This window comes from Wasmannia auropunctata, unplaced genomic scaffold (genome assembly GCF_000956235.1).
Source record: "Wasmannia auropunctata unplaced genomic scaffold, wasmannia.A_1.0 LD335994.1, whole genome shotgun sequence".
Classification (NCBI taxonomy): domain Eukaryota; kingdom Metazoa; phylum Arthropoda; class Insecta; order Hymenoptera; family Formicidae; genus Wasmannia; species Wasmannia auropunctata.
Window position 1 is genome coordinate 114,508 of NW_012026896.1, and position 24,919 is coordinate 139,426.

General features: G+C 43.1%; 4 protein-coding genes across 5 annotated transcripts; 1 reads left to right on the top strand and 3 right to left on the bottom strand.

Annotated features, from left to right (window-relative positions):
• Positions 1-101: 101 nt before the first annotated feature.
• On the bottom strand, positions 102-8,564 carry LOC105453786 (28S ribosomal protein S18a, mitochondrial). Of its 2 annotated transcripts, none has more exons than XM_011695987.1 (4): positions 8,537-8,564; positions 1,589-1,722; positions 1,372-1,495; positions 102-265 (listed from the first exon to the last, which is right to left on the bottom strand). In XM_011695987.1, exons 1-4 carry the CDS (start codon positions 8,550-8,552, stop codon positions 147-149), a joined length of 393 nt encoding a protein of 130 aa, XP_011694289.1. In that variant the 5' UTR covers positions 8,553-8,564; the 3' UTR covers positions 102-146. The 2 variants fall into 2 exon arrangements, with proteins under 2 accessions (XP_011694289.1, XP_011694288.1); XM_011695986.1 differs by lacking the exon at positions 8,537-8,564 and adding an exon at positions 1,861-2,010.
• Positions 3,241-16,131, top strand: LOC105453785 (UBA-like domain-containing protein 2). The gene is made up of 4 exons (XM_011695985.1): positions 3,241-3,431; positions 8,596-8,670; positions 12,750-12,843; positions 13,369-16,131. The coding sequence occupies exons 1-4, from the start codon at positions 3,324-3,326 to the stop codon at positions 13,530-13,532; spliced, it is 441 nt and encodes a 146-aa protein (XP_011694287.1). The 5' UTR covers positions 3,241-3,323; the 3' UTR covers positions 13,533-16,131.
• On the bottom strand, positions 16,026-17,531 carry LOC105453784 (putative 1-phosphatidylinositol 3-phosphate 5-kinase). The gene is made up of 3 exons (XM_011695984.1): positions 17,134-17,531; positions 16,891-17,052; positions 16,026-16,797 (listed from the first exon to the last, which is right to left on the bottom strand). Exons 1-3 carry the CDS (start codon positions 17,441-17,443, stop codon positions 16,589-16,591), a joined length of 681 nt encoding a protein of 226 aa, XP_011694286.1. The 5' UTR covers positions 17,444-17,531; the 3' UTR covers positions 16,026-16,588.
• A 125-nt stretch (positions 17,532-17,656) lies between these two features.
• On the bottom strand, positions 17,657-24,760 carry LOC105453905 (1-phosphatidylinositol 3-phosphate 5-kinase-like). Its single transcript, XM_011696185.1, has 12 exons — positions 24,486-24,760; positions 23,972-24,177; positions 23,685-23,874; positions 23,065-23,299; positions 22,775-22,981; positions 22,473-22,687; positions 22,061-22,403; positions 21,620-21,980; positions 21,245-21,515; positions 18,447-21,153; positions 17,946-18,265; positions 17,657-17,772 (listed from the first exon to the last, which is right to left on the bottom strand). The coding sequence occupies exons 1-12, from the start codon at positions 24,598-24,600 to the stop codon at positions 17,657-17,659; spliced, it is 5,286 nt and encodes a 1,761-aa protein (XP_011694487.1). The 5' UTR covers positions 24,601-24,760.
• Positions 24,761-24,919: the final 159 nt, after the last annotated feature.

Sequence of the window (24,919 nt, forward strand, 5' to 3'; positions counted from 1 at the left end):
AATTTTTCCTCCCAAATCCCTCAATTCAAGAGTATTGTTGTAAAGGAGATAATTAGGCAGAGAAGAGAGTAGATTAATGTTGGATTAAATAATGACGATCAACTGAGCATATAAAATATACTATTCGGTTCTATGCTGTACATTTCCTAGCGTTTATATTTGTATTGTATGGTATCCTCATCGTAATACGTGTTGAATCTTTTCCAGTATGGTCCAAATTGTAATCCTTTCCTAATCTGCTTTGAAAATCTGTCTGGTAACAAGCCTGGAAAAAGAATGCGAGGTAAGAGTTATTCCAGGAATGTGTTTCTTTAATCGTACGTTCTTTAATTGTACGTGATTCATTGTGTGTTGATATATTTATCCAGACAGCACGCATGTCCAAAAGTGGGATATGAGACGTCTAAAAGACACCACTTAGACATTCTTTAGACGTCATATCAGACGTTATCTTAAAGATATCATTAGAGACGTACTTAAGGCTATCACACGTACACAAATTTTAGTTGTAATCATAAGGCCGTAAGCAAATTGACCAATCACAATCAAAATAGCGGTCTTACGTTTTAGAACTCTTCGACTGTGATTGATTAATATGCTTACAATCTTACGGTTAAAATAACTTTTAACCACCCACTTTTAAACATGCTTGCTGCTGTACAGTCATGGACACATTGCTTGCGACACTTTTTTTTATAGATTTCTAATATATATTTAATATACATAATATATATTTTATAGATAACTAATATTCTGCAAATGCGTACCACGATGTACTATCTTTAGTCTAGAGACAGTATAACACCAAACGTGATCCGCATTTGCAAAATATTAGTGCGTTTTGAAACTTATAAAAAAGAAAGTGTCGCAATCAATGCGTCCATGACTGTAGTCGTGGACAAATAGGTTGCGACACTTTCTTTTTTATAGGTTTCTAATATATATTTGATATACATATTGTATGGGTAACCAATATTTTGCAAATGCGAATCCACGAGGTACTATCTTTAGTCTAGGGATAATATAACACCAATCGTGGTTCGCATTTGCAAAGTATTAGTACATTTAGAAACCTATACAAAAGAAAGTGTCGCAACCAATGCGTCCATGACTGTACAGTCGTGGACAAAGGTTGCGACACTTTCTTTTTTATAGGTTTCTAATATATACTTGATATACATATTTTATGGGTAACCAATATTTTGCAAATGCGAATCCACGAGGTACTATTTTTAATCTAGAGACAGTATAACACCAAATGTGATCTGCATTTGCAAAGTATTAGTGAGTTTTGAAACCTATACAAAAAAAAGTGTCGCAACCCATCCACGACTGTACGCTGTCTGGATAGGTTGACATATATACACAAACCTGCTCTCTGAGCCATAGTCACCAAAACTGAAACCTTTTTCTGCTGCACGTTGCACAGGCCGGTTATCCTGCGCGGCAGCATCGTTCCGTTCGACCGCAGGAACTGGCTCAGAATAAGGACATCCTGCGAACAACGAAGAATCCCAGATTCGACGATCAATATATACAAATTACTCACGTAACACAGTACTCTGATATGTAAATCAATAGAACTCACGGTGTGTTTAACGTCAAGTTCCGTGGCGCAAAGCGGACACGCATTGGAGTTCAACTTCACTAATAAATGCTCCTTCTTCTGAGGCACATTTACACCCTCGATGGTTAAGACCTTATCTTCTTTCTTCTCAATTACTGCGACAGTAAATTAGAGGCGAATTAATAACTCGTGGTTTATCGAGGGAAGGTTAGATTAGGTTATGTATAGATTGGAGGTTATAATGAAAAAAAATTGTGTTCCCCACTTTGTTCAACGACGTTTAACGAACTCACTCTGTTTTAATCGTGCGGTTGCGGATAGCGATACACTTCTATTAGACGCCGACAAAATTAGACCTTTCCCGATTTGTTTCACGGACCGATACAAGCACGCCATTTTTACGAGACTGCCGACTGCGCGAGTCGTGCGGGACGTCGAGATACTCGAGATCGATACTCAGCGATTCTCGATTATCTCGATGTCTCGTTAGTTTCGATAGGAGCTGTCGGTAACTTAAATGAGATTCGTACTTCTTCTGGAAAATTTCAATTTTGCGGAGAATTTGCGTTTTACACGCATACGGAGAATTTGCAAAATTCTCGCGGATTTTGTAAATTAAATGAATATTTTTTATTTTCTTCACATCTCATCCTTATTTATTCATTGTAGCGACTGGACAAATTTGAAAATTTTTAAAGGGACATTTACGTGATAATTATATATAATTATTTACCAAACACTCGTGATAAACAGAAGGATATAGATATGTTTTTCGTATCCGCGTTATATTTTCTGCACTTCGAACGCACGAGAGATAGGCAGACGAGAAAAAAATTGAAGAGACAAGGGCAGAAGGGATTTTAAAAAAATTACAGTGAAAAAGAGCAAGCTTCATCACAGGCGGAATCGTAATTTTGATTAATTATCTGAATTACCACCCATGAAATTTATATGTATATGCATGTTTCAAATAAAAAACAGAAAAAGAAAAAGCAAACTTCCTGTCAAAAACTTTCTTTCGAAACCCGACAATCATAACATACTAATATCTAGATGCGACGCGCACTCGATCGTAAGAAACCAACTTCAAGTGGGACTGACGCTGCTTCCGCAATTTCCGTGCGCCGCGGCGTGACGTCACCACGCACAGGCAGTAGGCAGCCGCGGCGCACACGCTTCACTTCGCTCTTCCGTCGCGTCCCTCGCGTCTCTCCAGTGCCCCGTCGTCACTGGTCGTCGCCGTCGTCGTCGTCGTCATCGTCGTCGTCGCCGCGCGGCCGTAGCGCTCTCGCGGCAGTCGCGGTCGTCTGCGATGCGTTTAGTTTTGAAAACAAAGGGCCGCTCGCCGCTTACCGTGGTGCGTTGTCGTCGTCGTCGTCACACGGCTCGCGCGTAAGAAAAGCGGAAGGCGCTCCGCTCCCGTCCCGTCAAGCAAGCGCGGCGCAGCGAGAGAGAAGAGACGCACGGCCACCGGACGAGGGTTAAACCGCCGCGGATCGCGTCGGGACGCGAGTCGTGTACACACACGGATTCGACGACGGGCGCCTCCGTCCCTTCTTTTCGTTTCAGCTGTTTTACTGTGGTACGTCCGTCCATATTCCTCCTCACATTCTCCCCCCGGGTCTGCACAGTGATATTTATCCCCGTTTGTGTCTCTCCCCCGACCGCCCCCGAAACTCTCCCGACTCTCTTCCCGTGACAACAATTCTCTCTCTCCCTTCGTGTCATTGTTGGGAACGTGATCGGACACAAAAAAATGGACGCACTTCGGGAGCAGGTGATGATCAATCAGTTTGTGTTGGCCGCGGGCTGTGCCAGGGAGCAGGCGAAGCAGTTGCTGCAAGCGGCGCATTGGCAATTCGAGGTGAGGACAACGAGGAGGAGGAGGAGAAGACACACGGACGACCGCCGCGAGAAACGCGACACGGGGGCGGGCGGGGGAGAGGAGAGAGGACCCGCGAGAGTGTGCGTCTCTCGTGTGCTCCCTCCCTCCCCCGCCTCTGACGCGCGTGTATGATCGCACACGCACGCATCCGGTGCACGGTACGATACCGCCGAGACGGCGTTGTGTCCACACTCGCTCTCTCGGACAACTGCTACGTAAACAAAGCGACGAAAATGGCCGCCGTCGTCGGCCGCTCGAACGCGGCCGCGTGATCCCCGGCCCCGACGACGTCGTTTACGCTCGCCGCGCGGCCGCGGATCTGACACGCTCGCTCTCCGCCGGGCGACGCGAGGCCCGCGAGGCGATCGCCGTTCCCGGTCGCTTCATTCATAAAAATCGCGCGACGTCGTCGCTAAACGCGGCGCGATGCGACGTGCGTGGGCAAAGAAAAAAAACCGATTCCGTAAACCCGCATGCCGCGCGCGGTGCCTTTGTTGGACAGCCCCCCCTCGCCCCCGCCTCGCGCGACAGCGTGGAAATTGTAAATAGTATAGACTCTAGCAGAGGCGGCCCGTCGTTGTTGACGAGAGTCGTTGTTGCGGCACGTTGCTGTGCCGCCTCGCTTTCGTTTCACTCTCGCATCCGGCCCGGATTGCGCACGGCTGTCGCACGGAGTTAACAACTGGCCGCGTTTGTTGTTTTTGCGCGTTCGCGGCTCCCCGCGCTACGGGATTTTGTATCGCGAATCTTATACCTATTGATTTCATCGAACAATCCTTCCCGGGGTGATGGGGGGTGTTGTGTATCGATTGCGGCGCCTGTATTATGCCATAGGTCGCCGGGAAATTGTTGCGCAATATTATTGCTCTAGTCGCAGCGCGTCCCGAGAGCGATTACGCCACTCTCTATCTCTCCTTTCTCTCTCTCTCTCTGTCTTTCTCTCTTCAGATTACACACTACTCGCTACGTACGCATTTTTTTTTTAGCGCTCGCGACACGCAGCGGAATCTTTATCCCAATTGAACGAACGTAGGACGACGAGGAGGGTAATCGATAATTGCTATTTGCGGCGAGTCACGTGGTATACCGGTGTTTACACTTCGTCTTCTGCAATCCTGTCCGGCTGACGTTACACAATCCTGTGCGTTAAAAGCAGGAACTGAAGCCGACCGTAAATTCGGCGAATTCAGGTCCGGACGGTCCCGGCGGCCACGCGAGCGTGACTCACCTACGTAATTTTCCGCAAACGATGGAATCTCACCGTTTTGTTTGCCGTTGACAATAAAATACATAAAATTCCATTTTTCCATATATATGTAATAGAGAAAAATTCGGGTGAGCTGTACGGATTTTAAATCTGGATTTTAAAAGCGGAAAAAACGCGTCTCTCCCGGGAAATTTTCAGCTTCTAATTAATTACATTAGATTATAACAATTTTTTATTTGTTTTGAATTGAATGTGGAAAATGAAAAAAATCCTATATATATGATATTCTTTTTTTGGGGCAATAAATCCGAAATGAATGAGATTGATCGTTTATCTGACAAAAAAAATTCCTCGCCAATCTCGATAGTTTTTAGGTGTGTAGGACAACTAAAAATAGATAGCATTCTATTATGTGTGCTTTCACAATGTTTAGGAATTAAAATAATCCTTTGAAATAATTCATCTGATTTCGAACATTATCGAATATTATCGATTTTGAGCGTTATCTAAACTGAGCGTTATCTAAAATGTATAAAAAAAATGTTTTATAGTCAAAAGTTTTGTGTATGGCGTTTTATATATTGTACTTTGTATTTACATTTACAAAACATTCGAAATTAGATGTACTGAATTATTTCGAAGGATTATTTTAATCCCTAAATGGGTAATTCGATTTTTCAAAAATATATCTTCCTCACCTTCGCCATTTATGCGCGATAAAACATTTTTATGAAGTCAGAAATTAAGAGAGTTTTTTTATTATAAAATCGATAACACTGTTATATATTATTGAGAAAAGGAAGAGATGATAAGAGAAGAACGAACGAATAAATGGGGAAATTTTGCGAACAGTAGACACGCAATAATTATTCGCTTGCATTATTTACTCGCCAGAGAGTTACAGGATAAATCATGCAATAAATTTCCATATTCGCTTGTTCAGCATCACGTAATTCGCTTTTAAACACACGTCGTCGATAGAGCAAGAAAGGCGGAGAGGAAGAGAGAGAGAGAGAATGAAGGAGGGGGAGAGATTATATTGCGACACACAAGCCAGCGTGCTTAATGCATCATCGTGATTAGAGTTAGCTCGAGGAATCTTTCTGTGTCTTTGACCACAACGTAAACAATGCGGCAATGTGTATTTATATACGCTTCGTCTCGTCTCGCCTCGGCACGTAACGTAACGTCAACTCTCTCGGTGCAACGGCGGATGTACACGGTGTCCCGTTATTGTTCCCGCATTCTATCTTGATCGGCGAAAGGAAGGATCAGCGAGTCGGAAGTCCGTCATCCTCTCTGATTTCGTAAAATTATGTACTTTCGTGAAATTACTTTCGCAGATGATTCGGTGGATCTTCGTCACCGGCATCGTTTGTATTCGGGAGAAGAGCACCGTACTTTCGTCCGATGTGACAGAATCGCGCGCTTTCTCGTTTTTACAATCTCGCGACCTAAAAACTTGTTAGCAATTATGTCGATTTCAAGCCATGCCGCGACAGGCGCGGAACGAGGTGTATAGATAATAACGCGAATGTTGCACGGCAAAGTTCTTGCAGCCCCGCGAGAACTTTCTCCGTTCGAGTACGGTATGGCGGAGTGCTAAAGCGGAATCTTGTGCCACCCGAGGCCGAGTCTCGTCGAATTTCGTATTTACCTCTCATTAAAGTCTAACGTATATTTTATCTCTCCCCGTTATCTTCCGCCTCTCCAATTTAAATAAATTAACTGTATGTACAATAAACAGAAAGACAGAAATATGCATAATTATATAATATCTATATTTAAAAAGAGCCGCTTGTAACGTAGTAGACAAAAACGTGACTATTAAATCTACCAAACAAATGTTAGATGTCAAACAAATATGCACGTAATACGTTTGTTTAGCGAATTTCAAGTAATCGCGATGTAATTACAATAATCGTAGTCATTAGTTAACTGCCTCGTTAATCATGTAACTTGTTTAACTAACGCGATATTCTTTGAAACAAAGCTAATCGCTAGTTTTGCCTATTTAACATTTGGTTTTTTTTTTCAATTTGCGCTGTTCCAAATCTCTCTCGTTAAATTTTGTAAATAAATATGTTAAACAGCTCGCTGTTTCTCCTCTTTTTCTCTCAGTGTTTTTTTCCTTCGGAAATCTTTTTGTTTTGTATTTGCGAGAAAGTGTCAATAAATATTGAACAGACACACACATACACTCACACACATGTACTGTGGACCTTTGCACGCGTTGATTCCTTTCGCTCTCCGCGACAGCGCGCGCTCTGACCGAAATATAAAACGCGTTTCTTGCCTACTCTCCGGCCTATTACATTCTTATGCTAATGCCGTCAATGTATCCGAGAGTATCGGGTATCACCGGCGCTTTAATTAAAACGCCGGTGGTTGAATGTCATGGTATATTGCGTAACCGCGAGCTCGCCTTGTAATAAGCGAGCGTTAAACTCGTTGCCGCGATTCAATTCGAGAGCGCGGTGGAGCGCTGCTCTAATAAAATTATTACGTTTTATATAATTGTTATTCGGTGATTCAGTTGTTATCACGCACGAGGTACGAAGTTAGTTGCCCAGGTGTCGCAGAGAGGAGCGCGAGAGAGCTGTTTATAGATAATTATTGATACATTAATAACCGCTGATAACTGACGGACCGTTAAAAAACTACCGTCGCGCTACACGAGCGGCGTGTGTTATCAGCGATTATCGGATATCTTTATCGGCTCCTGGGAAGTGCAAACGTATGGATATCCGATGCGCGGTGGATCGGATATCGATACTATAGGGTGTCGGGCGATACTGACGAAGCAGCACTTTTGCGAAGGCGATCGGAAAGATTGCGAGACCGGCCGCTCTAATGACATCTGGCAGAGAGTTCTTATTCGGCCCGATTACGTTGTCCTCGCTGTTCCTAATCATCAAAGACGGCTGTACGCGATCTTCTGCATTCGATTGAGATTAGCGCGCTTTAAAGACGCAAAAACGGCGTACTGAGATCCATTTCAATCTTTACTATTCATATCTTTACTATTCCATGAATAAAAGATTGAAGATCAGAAAACGAAAAGAAACTTTTTTTGCAATTAAACTTCGAGATGGATAATCAAACTCTTTTTCCATTTATAAACCTCAGAGAAAAAGAAGGATATTCTAGTATGACTTGGAAAAATTTAAAATCTCTGTTTCTTTTTAGTATTTATCTATTGTTTGAAACAAGTTCTTATTTACGATCATATGACTATGGAGATGGAATTCAGGGGCCTTCAAAAGTATGGAACCGTTCAAATAACTCAGAGGTGTATTTTAGAAAAAATGTTAGAGGGAGAGTTTGTTGGGTTTCAAAAAATCTATCTAATGATTAAGGTCCATTTGTATTACTCACGAGTTATTCGACCGCCTCCTGCCTTTAAAGGATCTGGATCTAGTGAGGCCCAAATTTGAAGTCTGACCCAACTTAAGTTACATATTTGGAATTTTCTAAAATCGTTAGAAACACGAATCAGCCATAAAAACCTGGTATTGCCATTTAAAAAAATCTACTTGATTTTCATAGGGCCCAAGTTTTGGATCCGAGCCCAAATGGGTCTCAACCATTAGATAGGTTTTTTAAATCAACAACTTTCCAACATTTTTTTTAATGCATCCCTGACGAGTTATTTGACCGTTTCTATTTTTCAAGGACTCGGTGTATAAGAGGCTCAGATAATAAAAAATTTATTTTAAAATTGCGTTTAAAAATGCCGTTGCGTTAAAAAATTTCACCTGGAAATTTTAAGCAAAAAAGGATTAGAGAAATCGGAGACTTTTTCTCCCAAGTTTAAATATAAACATTCTGCTGTTAGCGTTAGAAGCAATAATGCATAAACTTTTTTTTAACGTACTATTTTCCCGCATCATTTAATGAGGCATGTTCTAACGATCGTGGCTTTCTCTGTTGCAGACCGCTCTCAGTATTTTCTTCCAAGAGGCGGCGATACCCTCCTGCGCGCAAGGAGCCGGCACCCACTTCGGTCAAGTAAGTTTTCGCATCGTTCACTCCTAACGTGACTGACGAGGAAGGCATGTAAAGGCGAGCCACGTATAGACACATCGGTGCACTCCGTGCAATCAATGAGCGTTTCCGCGTCGACGGCGGTTTCTCGTTTCGACCATTAAAATACGGACGAACGGAATAAAACTTGGACTCCCGTTGCGTGAAAATTATACTTTTATAACATGAAATATAAAGCGATGCAACAGCAAAAAAGAATTTTTAATAATACCATGTGTTTTCGAGTCGTAGGAGCAAGCTTAATTGAGCGCGTGCTTATAATATATTTATATTCTTGTGTTTATTTTTTAATTTTGTATCAATTTTCAAAGAGAGAAAACGCATTATTGCATATAATATTATTAATTGCTATATCAATTGCTCATTAATGTTAGTTATTTCTTGGCAATAAACAAAGCAATAAACTGCCATTGAATGCATGTGTTTTTCCGAGCTTTCGTATGTATTCAAGTATTAATAATACTGTTTGCTATAATTATGTTTTCATGATTCGTATTATTGTGTGCGCAATCAATATAGAACAAAATTAATTAAACTTGGTGACATATGTTCTATAACGTAGATTATATACTTGCATTTGAAATATTCAGATCTTGAATTTTACTGTATAATTCGTCAACAAATATCCAATGAACGCTATTATTATGACTAGCATTTTAATTTTTTGTTACATAACATTATATTGATTTCGAAAGTGCAAATTCCTAAGAGAGCTAAGGATCAGAAATTTTTATTCTCGACTCGTGTGTCCTGAATTTATTTCAAATTAATTACTTGCCACAAAAATCCATTCTATAAATCGATTCAAATTCTACGAAGTTCTTCAATAGGTCAGTTTATTTACTTAAAAATTTTGTCCTACATATTCCTGTATACGTTAAATATCAAGAAATATTCGTTCTTCGACGACAAAAACTAATTCAATGTGCTTTTTCGCCCTTCAATTTCCCAACGGGATTCGATTACAGCGAATAGACTTACAATCCGAGCGGCCGCGTCTCCTCTTCAGCCGGTATAGTGTGACATAACAGAGTTCGCGTTTAAAGTGTCGGATCCAGTCGGCGAATCGCGTAGGCCGATGGTTGTGTGGTGTGTTCCCCGTCTTATTGATTATTCACACACACACATGCACACAAAAGTAGGTTCAGCGAGAGAGATCACAGAGAAACGGGCGCGCGGACCCCGGAATATACATAATATGGCCGGGCGGCGGGCGGCCAATTCACGAAATCTTTTTCGTCCTCGTCCTCTTCTCGTCGTCGCGGCGCGTTAATGTGCAGACACACCAGGCAGGAAAATCGATTCTAGCGCGTGTCTGACCTTCACGAGGTTGACTGTCGTCCCTTCCGCGACGGCGGTTTACGCCGCTCTTTGATTAATTGCCCGGTCTTGCGAGCTTCTTTGTCCCGCATAATTTCGTATAGCTGTGCGAGGTGGCAGTACAGCGATGACGAACTCGAAACACTTCCAGTTTATGTCCCTCTACCTCCGGCCTTTCCGCGACCAATAAAAAAAAAACCGGGTCTTATAATATCCCGACGTGATTTCCTCGATTTACAGACGCATCGATATATGTTGTACGTTTGTTCTGGTAACCCGATCGGGTTTGCGTAAACTTTACTCTTCATTTTTCCGGAAGATCCAATACTTTGTATATACAGCGTTTATTAATTGGCACGCACATAATGAATTAAAAGTTATTTGAGATATCAAATAATATTTGTATTATCAAAATCAAGATATAAAAATAATCATCGGATTCATAGTCGACATAGACGTTTAAGAGTTTCGACGAAAGACAATTGCATTTTAAAGTAAAACGTCTCGTGTCCGAGAGATCCAATTTGTAGCTCCGGGGTTGACGCAATAACGCAATAACACAATGAAAGTAAATGGCGCAATAACGTTCTATCTGGAAATTGCTTAAACGATCATAATTGACAGGTCAATAAATTCATGCGAGTTGAGCAGTCGCGTTGAGAAAACCGGTTGCGAAGGCCTCCACACCGGCAAATGTCAAGACCAGCTTTTTCGCGTTAGCTCCGATATCTAATGAGAGCGAAGGTGAGATGCTCCCGAGACAAAAGACTGAGGAGAACCATTGGCGACAGCCAAGCTACAGTCAGTAGTAAGCGTTACTATTCTCGTTCGGCCACGGCACATTCCGATCGGTCGTGTGCCAAATCTCGCCCGCGGTATCTGGATGTGCATCACCACACGCATACTTCATACTACACACGTTGCTTCTCTTTTATTTCACGCATCTGCCCCACAATCGGTCACATTATCTTCGTTTGCTGTAATTTGCATACCGTTTCATCTCTATCCAAGGACAAAAGTATTTTGCTTAGTTATTCAGAGCGCATGGTGCGCACATTACTTTGTAATGTATTTTATAATGTATTATGAACATTAAGTAAATCTAAAAAATAGAAAGAAATGAACAGTAAGTTTAACCGAGATTAAAATGAATCTTACTTTTGTGGAGCCAGGTCTAAATGTGTTAAATAAAATTATTACAATTCTAGAAAGGAAATAGAATGCATGCTACAAATCTTTTGTTTTCAAACCGTACACATCATTGATACGATGTGTATCTTTAAATAAAATCACAATTTTTATGCATAATTTAATTCTCGTATTGCGTAAATATTAAAATAAAATCGACATTAAGATTTAAAAAGCCAACAGTTTACGAGATAATTTATATTTTATTCTGATACATTTGGATATAAAATATGAAATACCGTATAGAATTATTTTATATTTCAATGGTTTTATTTAAATATTTTTTTGCACAGAATAATAAAATGAATCATGAAAGAAATAATTGATATATTTAAGTGATCCTTTATGTATATGTATTTGCTTTAAAATTGTTCAATTTTTAATTTAAATTCATCGAACTGTTAAAATTTAAAATGTTTCATAAATACATATATCTATACGCTTGATAAAAAAATAAGAATTTATTTTCTGTAATGTGATAAAAAGTAGAATTTATTATGAAAAAAAGATTATTTTTATTTTTATGATTTCCTCGCGCATACAAATCGAACAATCAAAGACGCTGAATATCTAGTGTCTTTTAATCTTTTCGTAAAATAATTATTTGATCGCACGAAAAAGTCGAAAGTACGAGAACGAAAAATAAAAGCGAAACCGTTTAATTCAGAGAGTAAAAAAACATAAAACGAAAAGAATATCTCACTCATATTTTGTGAATAATCCTTTGTAGAATTTTATTACTGAAATTTTTAAGAATAGTCGGGGTCATTGAAACGTTCGATCATTTTAATTGAGATACTGTTATCTGGAACAATTACGTAGTTCATTCATGAAACACGTTGAAAACACAAAAGCAACAAGGTTCACTTTGTGAGAGTGCCTCGTGTCAATGGCGGTTATTTAATAGTCGCTTATCGGCGAATTATCGCAGCTGGCCGTGTTGCCATGCTAATACACTTGTCCCTGTATTGTTTGGCCACCGTATCCGTGTACCTGATCGTCGTCACATACAGGAGTAGGTTCAACAACCCCGTTAGCTAATGGTCTTTCATGTCCGATAGACTTCTTGTTCGATCTAGTCTTTCTGGTGGAAAATACACGTACGCTTGCTTTAGACCAGTTTTTATTTTTTTTCCAATTTTGTGAACAAATGTTTTACGATTCTCCACTTGAGAATACTATTTGAACTACAGAACTCACTATTTGAAGAAATCTAAAACACAGGAATTTTTATCGAAATTGTCTCTTCGAAGATTTTATTTTCATTTTGCAAATACTGTTATTTGCAATAATATCATATTTCCGGTACTAAAGTATTGTATAAGTCTTATTTGTAAATCTTGATTTTTAGATTTGTAAGTTTTGTTTGGAAACTTCTTTGTTTTAAAATAAGGAATTTTCGTTTCCTTATTTCTCTTATAAAATAAAGGTAAAAGTAATACGATTTAAAGGAAGGAATTTATTCGGCGAATCAAAAGATTTTCATCGACGATTTTGAACATTTCTAAAGAGACAACTGTTTCTTGTACTTCCAGATAACGCCATGCAACACGCCAGCCACTCCGCCGAATTTCCCAGACGCGCTGCTGGCGTTTTCCAAAATGTCTGCAGGTGAAAAAACTCCATCGGGTAAGTTATTAATTATGACAATTGCAATCTTAATGTGCTACTAGCAATTAAAAATATCATAGAAACTGTCTTGCAAACTTATTTTAAGCGAACTGTAATTCGCGTGAAAATTCAGAACAGAATTCTGTTTATAATTTTACATGCCATATATGTTTTAGTGAGCGTTTATATGATTCCGATACGTGTTGTATATCTTCCACATGTAATCTAATTTGTTAAAATATTTTTGTTTGTTTTACACGGGGCGTAAAATTACAGACACAAAATATAATCAATTTAACGGGGTTTTACACATTCTGGCCTGTTATCAGTTAAATCAATTACGTAACATAGCATTTTTTTATTTGCCTATTTTGATAATAGCTTTTCCGAAAATATCACCGGTAAAATGTTAGGCTAAACATATTATGTCTGTGCTATATAATTAAGCAAAAAAAGGTATCAGTCGTCGCATATATATATTACCATCGTAAAGCAATAAATTACGGTATATAGTGAGGGATTGTTTTGTAAAACGTGTTGCAGGCATGTCTCCGAGCCAGAATGGATTTCAGGCGAACTCGACGCCGATGGTGGGCATCGTGCAGCATCACACCGCCGGTGGCCGGTGTAGCGCGTCCGGCAACACGACACAGCAACAGACGCAGACCCAACAAACGCAATTCGGCCTGGGCGAGCCGCAGAGATAAAAATGACTGTGCTAATTGGCGATGCGCGAGCACGAGACGTCACGTAGATGCGCGCGATAACGTTTCCGGTGAACAAAACACGTGTGCGCTCTAAGCGCACTGAAACGAGAGAGAATGAGAGGGGGAGAGGGAAGTGAAAAGCGTTACATGTAGAGAAAAAAAAGAGAGGAAACTTCCTGTCTTCTGAAAAAAAGACGCGTTCCTTCCCGAGAGAGAACGAGGAAAATTCACGATCGCAGCAACTATGTAACGGAAGATAGTTTTCTGCAGATTGGATTGCTACAATTGAATCGCTTACGTTATTCACGCACAATAAGCGACGTGTACATTGTGTTACGTGCGGAACGCGCGAGTTAAGTCCGAGTGTGTTGATTTGCCCGACGATGGCCGAGAGAGGCGTGCGAAGCGTATATTTCGATCCGCTGGATTTCCTTCTCGGCCTCCTCGAGAGGTGTCTAGCGTGGAATGGCACGCGTTGAGAGTAGCGCCCGCTATATTTATGTATAGCCGGCCACGAAATGCGAATGTGGGAGGGAGGGAGAAGAGACGAAAATCATATCAAAGAGCCTTCTTCTTCTTTTCTTTTTCTCCGATCACGTCGGGACCACATCTCTCATATAGGTCGAAGACATCGATAAATTTTGGAAATAGTCGCTGTGAGAACGACTCCTTCACTCCAATCTGACTTCCTTGTCTCCCTTAGATGCTGTAGACACGTGACTGTTTTCTCAGATTTCACCGTACATCACCGTTAGACTATATAGGCGATGAATTTTCCACTATCACTTCCACACACCACAGTACAAAAGAGTTGCGAGGTTACAATTTCCTCTCGATTAACTATTTGAAAACCTTACTTTATCGCACCTTTTTCGGCGGAAGATGACGGGAGGATGTACGTATATCTTTTAATGTAGACGGAAGGATCCATCGCTACGATGGAACTCTCCGCGGACATTAATTCAGTTCTACGGAACTCGAGCGTTTTACTACGATCCTTTCGCTGTTTCTCTTAAAATAGTGATGCTTGCGGTACGCGCGCGACGCGTGCCGTTTCCATATACATAAGCGATATTTCGATGGTATAAATATAACGAGGCTAAGTATAATAAACGAAGCTCTGAAACGTGTAAAAATTTGTAAAAAGAGTATCCCGAGTTATGTAACGTTCGTTTTACAGAATAAAGTGACTATGTAAAAAGTAAGTAAAATAAAATCGAGGAGGGGATCTCGCGAGTCGAATGAGACAGAGAGTGATATAATAGTCTGAAGAATTGATTCAGGAATTTAATAGAGTAAACCCGGTGAATACGAGCAGCGAGGAATTCTTGAATTCGATTATTTCGGCTAACTCGCGAGTATACTAGATAGAGATTACTGCCTGGTTTTACGCAGCACTAGACTTTTACGATGTTCACAACAAATAAAAAAGAAAATGCTCTTGTATGGCAGCTGGCAATACTGATTCTGATATCATAGTATATCAATATCCGAATATATGGAATATATTCTCTGTATCTTTCATTATATTTCTCGTAACACGTACATGGACAATTATTCGTACTATAGATACATACTTGTTTTTCATTAAGACTCTATTTATTCGATGTAGCAGCGAATTTAGTTCTTCACAGCTTTTTATAGAAGCCTGTTTGAGGCATCCGTTCCTTCACTGTAGCCTCATTGAATTGTAACATCCGAGATGAGAAGTTATACCTATAATTTTTTTCTATCCAAATGCTATCCAAATGAATTAGTTCTTTCGTTTGTTATTCGCATTAGATAATATAATTGATAAAATATTTTGAAAAAAGTCTCTTTATTATTTAGCATTAGTAAGTGCAGTATATGAATGTTTTTTCAACGAGAATGAACATCATAACTTTATGGAAATTTGCAAATTTTTTAATAAAAAAATTAAATTTGCATAAACTAAAAAGAGCTTTCAAATATATTTTATCAATCAATATATTAAGTGTGCAGAAGAATGTAGAAGATTATTCTATTTCTCTGTACAGAAAAAATATTCGCGTTTTACGCTGTTGTTAAATATTGTAATTTAATGCGGCTGTAGTGAAAAAAACAGGATCCTTAACGCGTAAAACTAACAGAGAATTCTTTATTCTTTATAATCTCTCGATATATCCGACAGCAAAATGTCTACGGATGCAATATGATGTATTCGATCCTTTTATTTGTAGTCATAATAGTAGTCTCGATCATAATAAAAGTTTATAAGTTCAAGTTTTAATTTGACGATTTTAACTTTCACGCAATAGTTTATATCCAGGCGTCGTATAACTTTGTTAATGGGTTTATGTAAATAATAGTAGATATTTAGTCGTAAGAAAAACAAAAAACGTACTCCGTGAAGTGCGAGATATTTTTTCCAATAAGGTACACGCTTTAAATATCTTCCTTACGTTTTGTGTACTGTCTAGGCTGTATTTAAAAGATGATATAAAAAAAACTGTCGACGAGAAAACGAGAATGTTTTACTATGTTGAAATTATGATTGTTTATTTGACTATTACAAAGAGAGACAGATAATGGTCATAATGTACATAATTTTGAAAAATTAAATAAAATATTGATTAAATGGTGCTTTTTTTTTTCTTCTCTTCTGCGTTAAGTCTTGCGGTTTCATTGGTGCCTTTGTACTTTAAGAGCAGCTGCTTTCGAAGCATATTACAAAACGATTGCCATACGTATACACTTGCCTAAATGCATACGATGTATATAGGAGATATATGTACACGTAATCTCTCACGAGCAGCCGTAGAAGTTACTTCCGTACGAAGAAGTTAAAATATTGATTTGCGTAACGTAGCAATTAATAAGTTATTTAAAAACTGGTAACTATCGATATCACTTTTCATCGATATTTCCTCGAGTACGCTATCACGGTATAAAATATGTACAAATACACGGACGAAGGTGCACGACGGTGCGCTCTCGTATTTCCGCTAGCGCGCGCATAAAAAAAGGTCTACATCGATTATGTAATTGCCGCGAAATCGCATTCGTGTTCTCTTAGCCCTCTGAGAGTCGAGTGTTTATTGTTGCGGTGGTATCTCGACGCTTCTACCCAGACCCGACCATCGGTCCGGCACCGGCAGGAAGTAGCGGTGCATCGCGGCTATAAACCTGGCGCGGTATTCCTCCGGCGATATTATGGTCGGCAGTTTACCTTGGCCACCCAATATACCGGACTTCTTCACCATCGTCTCCAGCTTCTTGTCCCACGTGAACGTTCTTATGTAATCTGTGCGAATTTTGCGAGAGACAACAGGCATGAGAAAGAGGAGGAGGGGACCGATATCGGAAGAGACGATAATATGACGCAACTCATTCTCACCTATTATACCGAGCACGAGTTCGTCGGAGCTCGGCTCCAGGCCTACCAACAACGAATAGTCCATCACGGAGTTGTCGGCCAGGAATTTGGTGTCCTGCTCGATAGCGCGATTTAATACTGCCTTGGAATGCGATCGAATGTACAGAGGAGAGTCACAGCTCACTGAAATTCGAATCGTTATCGTTAATCTTACCAAAACGATAAGCAGTTAATTCAGCTCGGGCACTTGGAGAGAGTACATACTGTTCAACAAATTCTCGTCCAGCAAGACCAGTTCACCCTCGTGGCACGTGTCGTCCGGATTCACCAGCCGATTCCGCACAGATCCCTTCAGGTCGAACTTGTCAGTGATGATTCGATTATAAAAAAGATTCTCCATTACTAGCACGCTGGTACGGAGCGCCGCGTTGGTCGTGTTGTTTTTGAACGACACTCTGTACACGCCAACTATCTTGCCCAGCAATGTCGGTTGCTTGGTCTGCTGACACCTCTCCATGTAGGCGAAATAGTTGGGCGCGAAGTCGAGAAAGATCTGCATGTCGAGTCGAGACATTTCCTTTATGATGAATCGATCATCTGCAAAGGGAAATATATCTCGAATAATGTATTACATTCAAAAGCAATTAAAGATAGATCATAGACCATCGAACACTTTCGTGTATTTTTTTCTTTTATCTTACTGCAGATTAATTGTATAGTGCATATTTAAATATATAATCTGTAAAATTGATAATTAAGCAAACCGTACGACATCATACCTCTGCTCTTACAGAAGGCACTGCCGCTCTTTCCGCCTCTGGCTGTCCACTGCACGGTTCGACTCAGGCTTCTCGTGAAGCCGTCCTCGCCGCCGGGCAGGACGTTCTCCCTCAGCGCGGCGAACTGCGCGGCGAAGTATATCCGGCAGAAGAAATTGGTCGTGGAGTCGTTGAATTGCACCTCGATGTAGTTCTGCTGCTTGGTGGTCGCCTTCTTGTCGTCGTCGACGTCGGGACCGACGGCGCCACCGCCGCCGCCGCCGCCGCCGCCACCACCACCACCACCACCACCACCACCACCACCACCACCACCACCGCTCGTTTCCGCGCTTGACACATTCTTGTCGGATTCGATGGGACTGCTGGCTGAATTGGGACTGTTGCCTCGGAAAAACGACAGCACGGACGGCCGCTTGAACTCGCTCGATTGCGCCAGGTCGAGGGAGCTGTCCCTACCTTCGGGAAACTTGCGTTTGCTCAGCGGACTCGGGTTCAATTCCGGTCCCTTCGTCGTGCGCAAGAGCTCCTGCAACGCGTGCTTGTAGTCGTGCGAATCCAGAGCGTACGCGATTATGGACGAAAGCTCCGATTCGTAGACCACTATGGGCACCACGGACCTGCAACAGAGAATTTTCATTACCCGAGTTTCTTTTTTCTTCTATGAAAATATTCAAAATGAATATCAATATCAATATTCTATGAAAAAATAATTCAATCTCACTCTGCCATTCCTATTGTCCTTAAAATCTCGATGAATTATGATTATCACACTATGATTGAGAATATGAATCAACATACCCGAGAGGCAACAGGTAGTGCTCCAACGGTCCCAAAGGATTCGTAATCGTGTGGTTCACGGAAACGGACGGCAGCAGTTGCGACAGGATCGTCTTCTTCTTCTTCTTCTTATCCTGAGTGTCGTCGGAGGACAGCGGCAGAACGTCGGAGTGCGATCTCTGATGCATCCTCGGCGAGTCCTGAACGGTGGCGACGGGGTCGTCGGGATTATTGGCGGATTCCGCTGTCGGTTCGTTGTCAGAATTCTCGATCGGCTCGGGCGCCTGGAGGTCGCTCTGCGCCGCCGCGATCGCGTCGACGGCATTGTAGTCGGCCGACATGGGACTCAGGTCCTCGACCTGCGACTCCGACGCGGTGTCCTCGGTTATGTACCCGTCGTTCTCGACGATGCTGTTGCTGCCGACGGTCATGGACCGTTCGGTGAATCGTCGCGGCCGCTCGTCCTTCTTCTTGGCCGAGATCTCCGACAGTTTGTTGTTCCACGTGAACACGGCCTCCGCGATGAGCCGCTTGAGTATCACAATGCCGTCCTCGATTCTGAACATCAGACTCTGCACCTGCCTCTCGGACGTCTTGCCCTCCAGCTTCTTGTTCTCGAGCGTCGGCGACGTCAGCTTCAATTGGATCTCCTCGATCTTGTTCCTGAAGTACTGCTGATCCTTGGCCAGTTGCTGCTTCGCCAGGTTCAGGCCTTCCAGGTCCGTCTGCAGACTCGTCAGCTTCTCCCGTATCGCCGTGAACACCTCGTCGCCCTTCAACGTCACGCTCTTCATCTCCTCGATCAGATTGGCGTGCTGCTTCGAATCGTAGATGATGTTGATCAACGGCGGCGGCAGCGAGATCTCCCACTGCGAGATCTTGGTGAACTTGAACACCGCCAGCATGCTCCTGCGCGTGAAGTACTGGTAGTGATCGTGGTGCAGGGAGTGCTGGCACGCGTCCATGCCGCGCTTCGCGTAGACGCCGCCGTAGAAGCGCAGCTCGAGGTACTTGGCGAACGACAGGCACCACGTGTCGCCCGACATCGGCACCACCGGCGACACGCTCTTGCACCTGACGCATTTGCTCCACATCAGGATCTGATCGGCGTCCTCCTGCACGAACGGCTCGCAGCTCATCTCGCTGAGGCTGATGTGCAGGCAGCCGCCGTCGTGCGCGAAGCGCCTGACGTGCTGGGCGATCTGCGCGCGGCAGTTCTGCGCCGGGCACCTGTACTCCGTCGTCAGGCAGTAACGCTCCAGGAAGCGGCCGAGCGCGATGTCGTTCTGGCCGTACATCGTCATGTTCACCACCCAGGGATTCACGCAGAACGCCGGCGTGTCGTTGCCGGTGTGCGAGAAGCTGCAGAACAGAACGGACAGGCGTTGGTGGCTGCTGGGGTCCAGGCAATCCGGCCAGGACGGCATCGGCTGCTCGTTGCTCTCGAACGACGCGACCGGTGACTGCTGCTGCTGCAACATCGTCCTGTCCAGCAACACGTTGTGCGTCGGATAAAGTCTGTTGCCGCACGCGCGGAAGTTCGCCAGCAGGCTCTGCACGTCGCGACCGTCGGCGTCCGTGGTCAGACGAGCCTGGACGAACGGATGCTGCGGCCTCAGCTTGACGTTCATCCACTCGCGACCCTCGGACGCCAACGGCTCGCTCGCGGTCACGCTGTTCGTCCTGGTCTCCTTGACGTTGTCCAAGAATTGCGCCGAGTAGTAGATCTCACGCGGGAAGAAGCTTCTCAGCACGCAGTTCCGCCCGGGTTCGGTTTCCAGGTAGGGTATTGAGAATTTCAAATACGGCGACACGCTCAGCACCGTGTCCTCGAGCGCCTTCTTGAATTTGTTGAACAGCGGAAAATCGGCGACGCTCAGACGCTGACCGCTCGGACTCGTGCGATTAAACACATCCTCGTCGTCCTCGTTCAAATACTGATGCAACGGATCGCTCCGATCGCTTATGGACTCCCCGTAGATACGCTTCTCTTCGGATGATATCCTGTCTTTTAACTTCGCCTTGTCGAGCTCGTCGGTCTTCTGCTCGACGCACGCGTCCTTGCTCGCGAACAGTTCTGTGATGTTGTTACACACCTCCGCGATATCGGAATCAGTGCCCGAGGTATTCAAATCTTTAGATTTATCGTCGTTGTGTGAAACGGTATCGCTCTCGCAGGACACTGGCGCGGCATTCTTCGAATCGTGCAGAGATGGCTTTAATTTCGCCTTAAACAACTTTAAAGTGTCGTAAGGATCCTCCGATAACATCGACGAAACTTCTCTCAGAGAATTTGCACTTAAAATGTTCTCAGAGTCAACGTTTTCATTCTTTACAGGCATACTTGAATTATTTGTCTGGATATTTTGTAATTTTTGTTCACTATTAGGAATAATTTCGTGACTTTGATTTATTTTTGACGGTTTCTTCGCGTCGATCGCGTGCTCGTCGGTAACGCTGCTCTCGAGCTTCTCGATCTCCTCGCCATTCGTGAAATCCTTTTGCGACGTTTCGTCCAGAAACGAGTTGTCCTTGGGTGACGGCGGTTTAGCGAACTCGTCCATGAGGAATGACTTTTCGAGGCGCCACGAGTAAGCCGCGAAGATCATCATCGCCGTGACGTTTTTCACCTTCTTTAATTCGGACCGCGAGCCGCCTCGCAATACGATCGTCGCGCCTAAATGCGGATTTGCACAGCCCTCGAAATACATCAGCGTCTTGACACCTCCTGAAAGAGAAAAGAAAAAGTTGCAGATGAGAGAATTAAAGTTATTATAATATTATATGAAATATGTTTTATATACATGTGAATTACTTACTTCGTTCATCCGGAAAATTTCTTAAATAGAATTTCTTGCACGTGCCAAGCATATATCTCGCGCTTATGTGCGCGTCTATGGTGTTTACAATACTGGCGCCCGTGCATCGCGCGACTCTCTTCAGTACGCTGAGCTTCACATTCAGCACCAATGTCACGCCGCACTCCCTCAGTCTGTCCTGAGCCAATCGGGCCACGGATCGATGTATTAGCACTACATCCGGGCCCAGAGCGGTGATTCTCGCCACTGTGTGCCCCAGATACTCGTTCTCCTAGGAATTTGTTCAGGAAATTAAAATATAGCTTTAAAAATATTATTTTAAAAACGACACAATCAGGATTAATCGAGCGAGAATGATAAAAGTTTACAATGTACCTGCAGCATTACAGGCTCCAGGCTTATCAGCTTGCCCTCCACACGCTGATACATTAATCCGCATTGCAACAGCAAGATTTTCGGATTAGCGATCATGGCGTTCATACCGCGGTGAGCGATATTCTTACTGCAAATTATCCCGGACACGATCTCGCAGTCGTCTCTGCTGTCACCGGGACACTTCTTAAACTGCACGTACTGTCGGATGTCCAGATTGTCCGCGTCGTGATTCAGATCCGGTCTAACGTGATCGACTATCTGATGCGCGATAGACAGAATCGTATTCGACCACGTTTGTGACAAGCCTTCCTTGCTAAGAAGTTGCTTAATAAGAGAATCTTCATGCGCCGTATACGCAGACCTAGAGGATACAAAAATATCCTTTACTTTTCTAGTTTACTGTTATTATCATTACTACTAAATATACTGAGAAAGACTCACGTTAAACACTCGTACGCGCTTAATTCGCCGAAGGCTGTTCTCAGATTAGTCGCTCGGTGCCAACCGTTTTTCTCCTTGAACTCGTGCACTTGTAGGGTATCACTTAAAAGATCGTCACACATTTTGAGATTGCAGTCGTGCAACTTGAGATTGATTTCCTTCTGCTCGATTATTCCGTCGCTGCTGTCGACGGAGATCGCGGTTAAATCCTCCGAGGTCGGTCTCTTTAACGTGACGGTGGACGCCTCCAGATTCAAGTCCAGATAAAAGCTCGAGCTGGACGACGGCAAACGGCCGAAGGTCTGCGAGTGCGAGCTCATCGGTCTGGTCTCGCTCTCGGAATCTGTAAGTTAAATTGCGAACGTCGTTGAGCAACGTGCCACGTCCCGTCGTGGGAAAATTTCAATCTTACCCGTAGCCGAATCATGCTGAGGAATGGTTTTTACCCAGGCCGGTTCTTGCGCGTCGCAAGTCGTCCGTTTTTCCGTCAACAAGTCTATGTTCTGCAAGGAGGACAACGGTACCGGTCTGAATATGATCGCCGAATCGCTGAACACGTAATCAGGTACAACCGATTCGATGAAACCCGCTTCCAGCAACGCTTGGCCGATCGCAGTCGCCTGAACGCTAAAAAAAAAGCGCAAGTCACAATTAGTTCGAAGTAGAATTGTCGGCGATTAAATATAACAATTCAATGCTGTCGGATCGGCGTACCGAGTTGCCGCTTTATTCTGCACGATCATCCAATTCACCAATTCGTTCGCCAGGAAACAATTGTGATAGCTCTTCAGTCGGATCCTATGGGTCTGCAACTGGATGGCTTGACTGGAGCGGAACAATTCCTCCCAGATCATCCTTAGAGAAGCCGAATTTTGTAACACGAGGGAGCGTTCCTGCGACGTTAAATAGCTACCGCTCGACCTGTGAAAGACAAACGCAAATTGTAAGAAACAAGTGTGTATCTATATAAATAAATATACGTGTAGATTAATTGATTAACGTACCGCTCAGTCGCATAATTCTCCTCCATGTATCCCACGCTTGGCTTCCGACATATCGACGTTTCGTCGCCTATAGCTTCGTTAGCGTGTTTCCGCGCTAACAGCGGCGAGTCATTTCCGTACTTCACCTGAAGGTCCTCCTGCACGGCCTTCAAATCCGCCGACAAGTCGCTCCTCATGTCCGACGATTGCAAGTAAGAAAGAACTACTTTACAGCAATATGTACAAACTCTAAGATCTCCTGAAAAAAAACACAAAAAGAAACAATAACGTAGAGAATTACATATACACACACACACACGCGCGTGGATACACACATTTGTATAAATATACATGTATTTCGAATATATTAAAGTAAAGGCCGTATATGCGAGCCAACACGGATGATGGTGTAATAATTTTTTTTACAATAGTTGGCTCGCATACGGCCTCTACTTTAATAGGTTCAATATATTCTACTCACTTAGCAAAAGTGTCCAAAATATATTGTAGGGATATCCTAAAGATACATTTGGAATATGCGATATCTTTAGGATATCGCTATGATCTATTTCGAATATTTTTGCTGTCTGGGTAGCGAGCCTATTTCTCTAAATTATTAATATTTATAATATTTCTAATACCAGTGCACCCCATGATTTTCCCCGGTATCTGATCGGAGCAACACTTGGAGCAGAAGATCTGTCCGCATACGCGACAGTGATGCCTGCGCCGAAACGTCGTAAATCTCTCGCCGCACTCGTAACACTGTTTGCTCACGCTATCTGGCATCCAGTAGCTTCTCAACTGCGAATCCTTGTACGAACGTAGATTCTGCGGCGATACGAATACTTGTTATTGCAAGAACTCTTGTGTAAAGCACATGTAAGATAAAACGCACTCGTATATAGAAACGTCTTCGAAAACTTACGTTACTTTTTAACGCTACGATATTACTGATGCGCTTCAGGACGTTTGGTAGGCTACGGCCCTCGCTGGTGTCCAGCGGAAAGTTTATTATACTACCGCTATCGTCGTCGGGGGTTTGCTCCGTGCTCTCCGACTGCTTCCAGGACTCCGAGTCGGAGGAGCTGCGCTCGTCGTTGTTGGAGGACACCGTGGAATCGTTAGCGCTATCTAAATATCGATCACAATGATTAGAAATTATTTACTCGTTGCACGAGAGACTGGTTTTTTTTTTTGGTCATTATAATAAACGAAAGCACTAACTGCCAGCTAAGTATCTTATTCGAGAGCTATTATAATAACACATATGTATTATAATATGCTCTCGAATAAGATACTTGACAAAGTGCTTTCGTTTACTATAATGACTGAAAAAAACAAAACATTAATGTTCAATCAGCGTAGTAATGACACGGCCGATAAACTGTACATTTATACGCGTCAAAAAGGCAATATAGATCTACACTGCGAATACTGACTCCTGGTGAAGCTGAAGAATTTGGAGAAGAGCGAGGCTACGACGGGCTGGCTCTCCTCGGGGCTCAACGGAGCGAACTCCGTGAGCTTCGACGGTGAATTCATGTTCTTGTTCATTATCGCCGATATATACTACTACCGCCTCGCGAGCATTTTGCAGCCGAGAGCGATGCCACGACACTCAGGAGCGCACGTCTCCCCGGAACATTTCCACTCCCGCTCGTGTCCGACTACGACAGTCCGACGTCGAACCACGTCGGAACAGATGCGACACACGCACGGCAGCGGGAAACGGCGGGGAGTGCGGGGACGGGGAGTTTGACAGCCGCGATCAGATGATCGCGATCGTGGCGACCGCTGGCATCCACATTCCTGAGATGGGAATCCGTACGTTAGCGACTCCGCGTTCGCGAGACGTGCGCATCCCGAACTACGT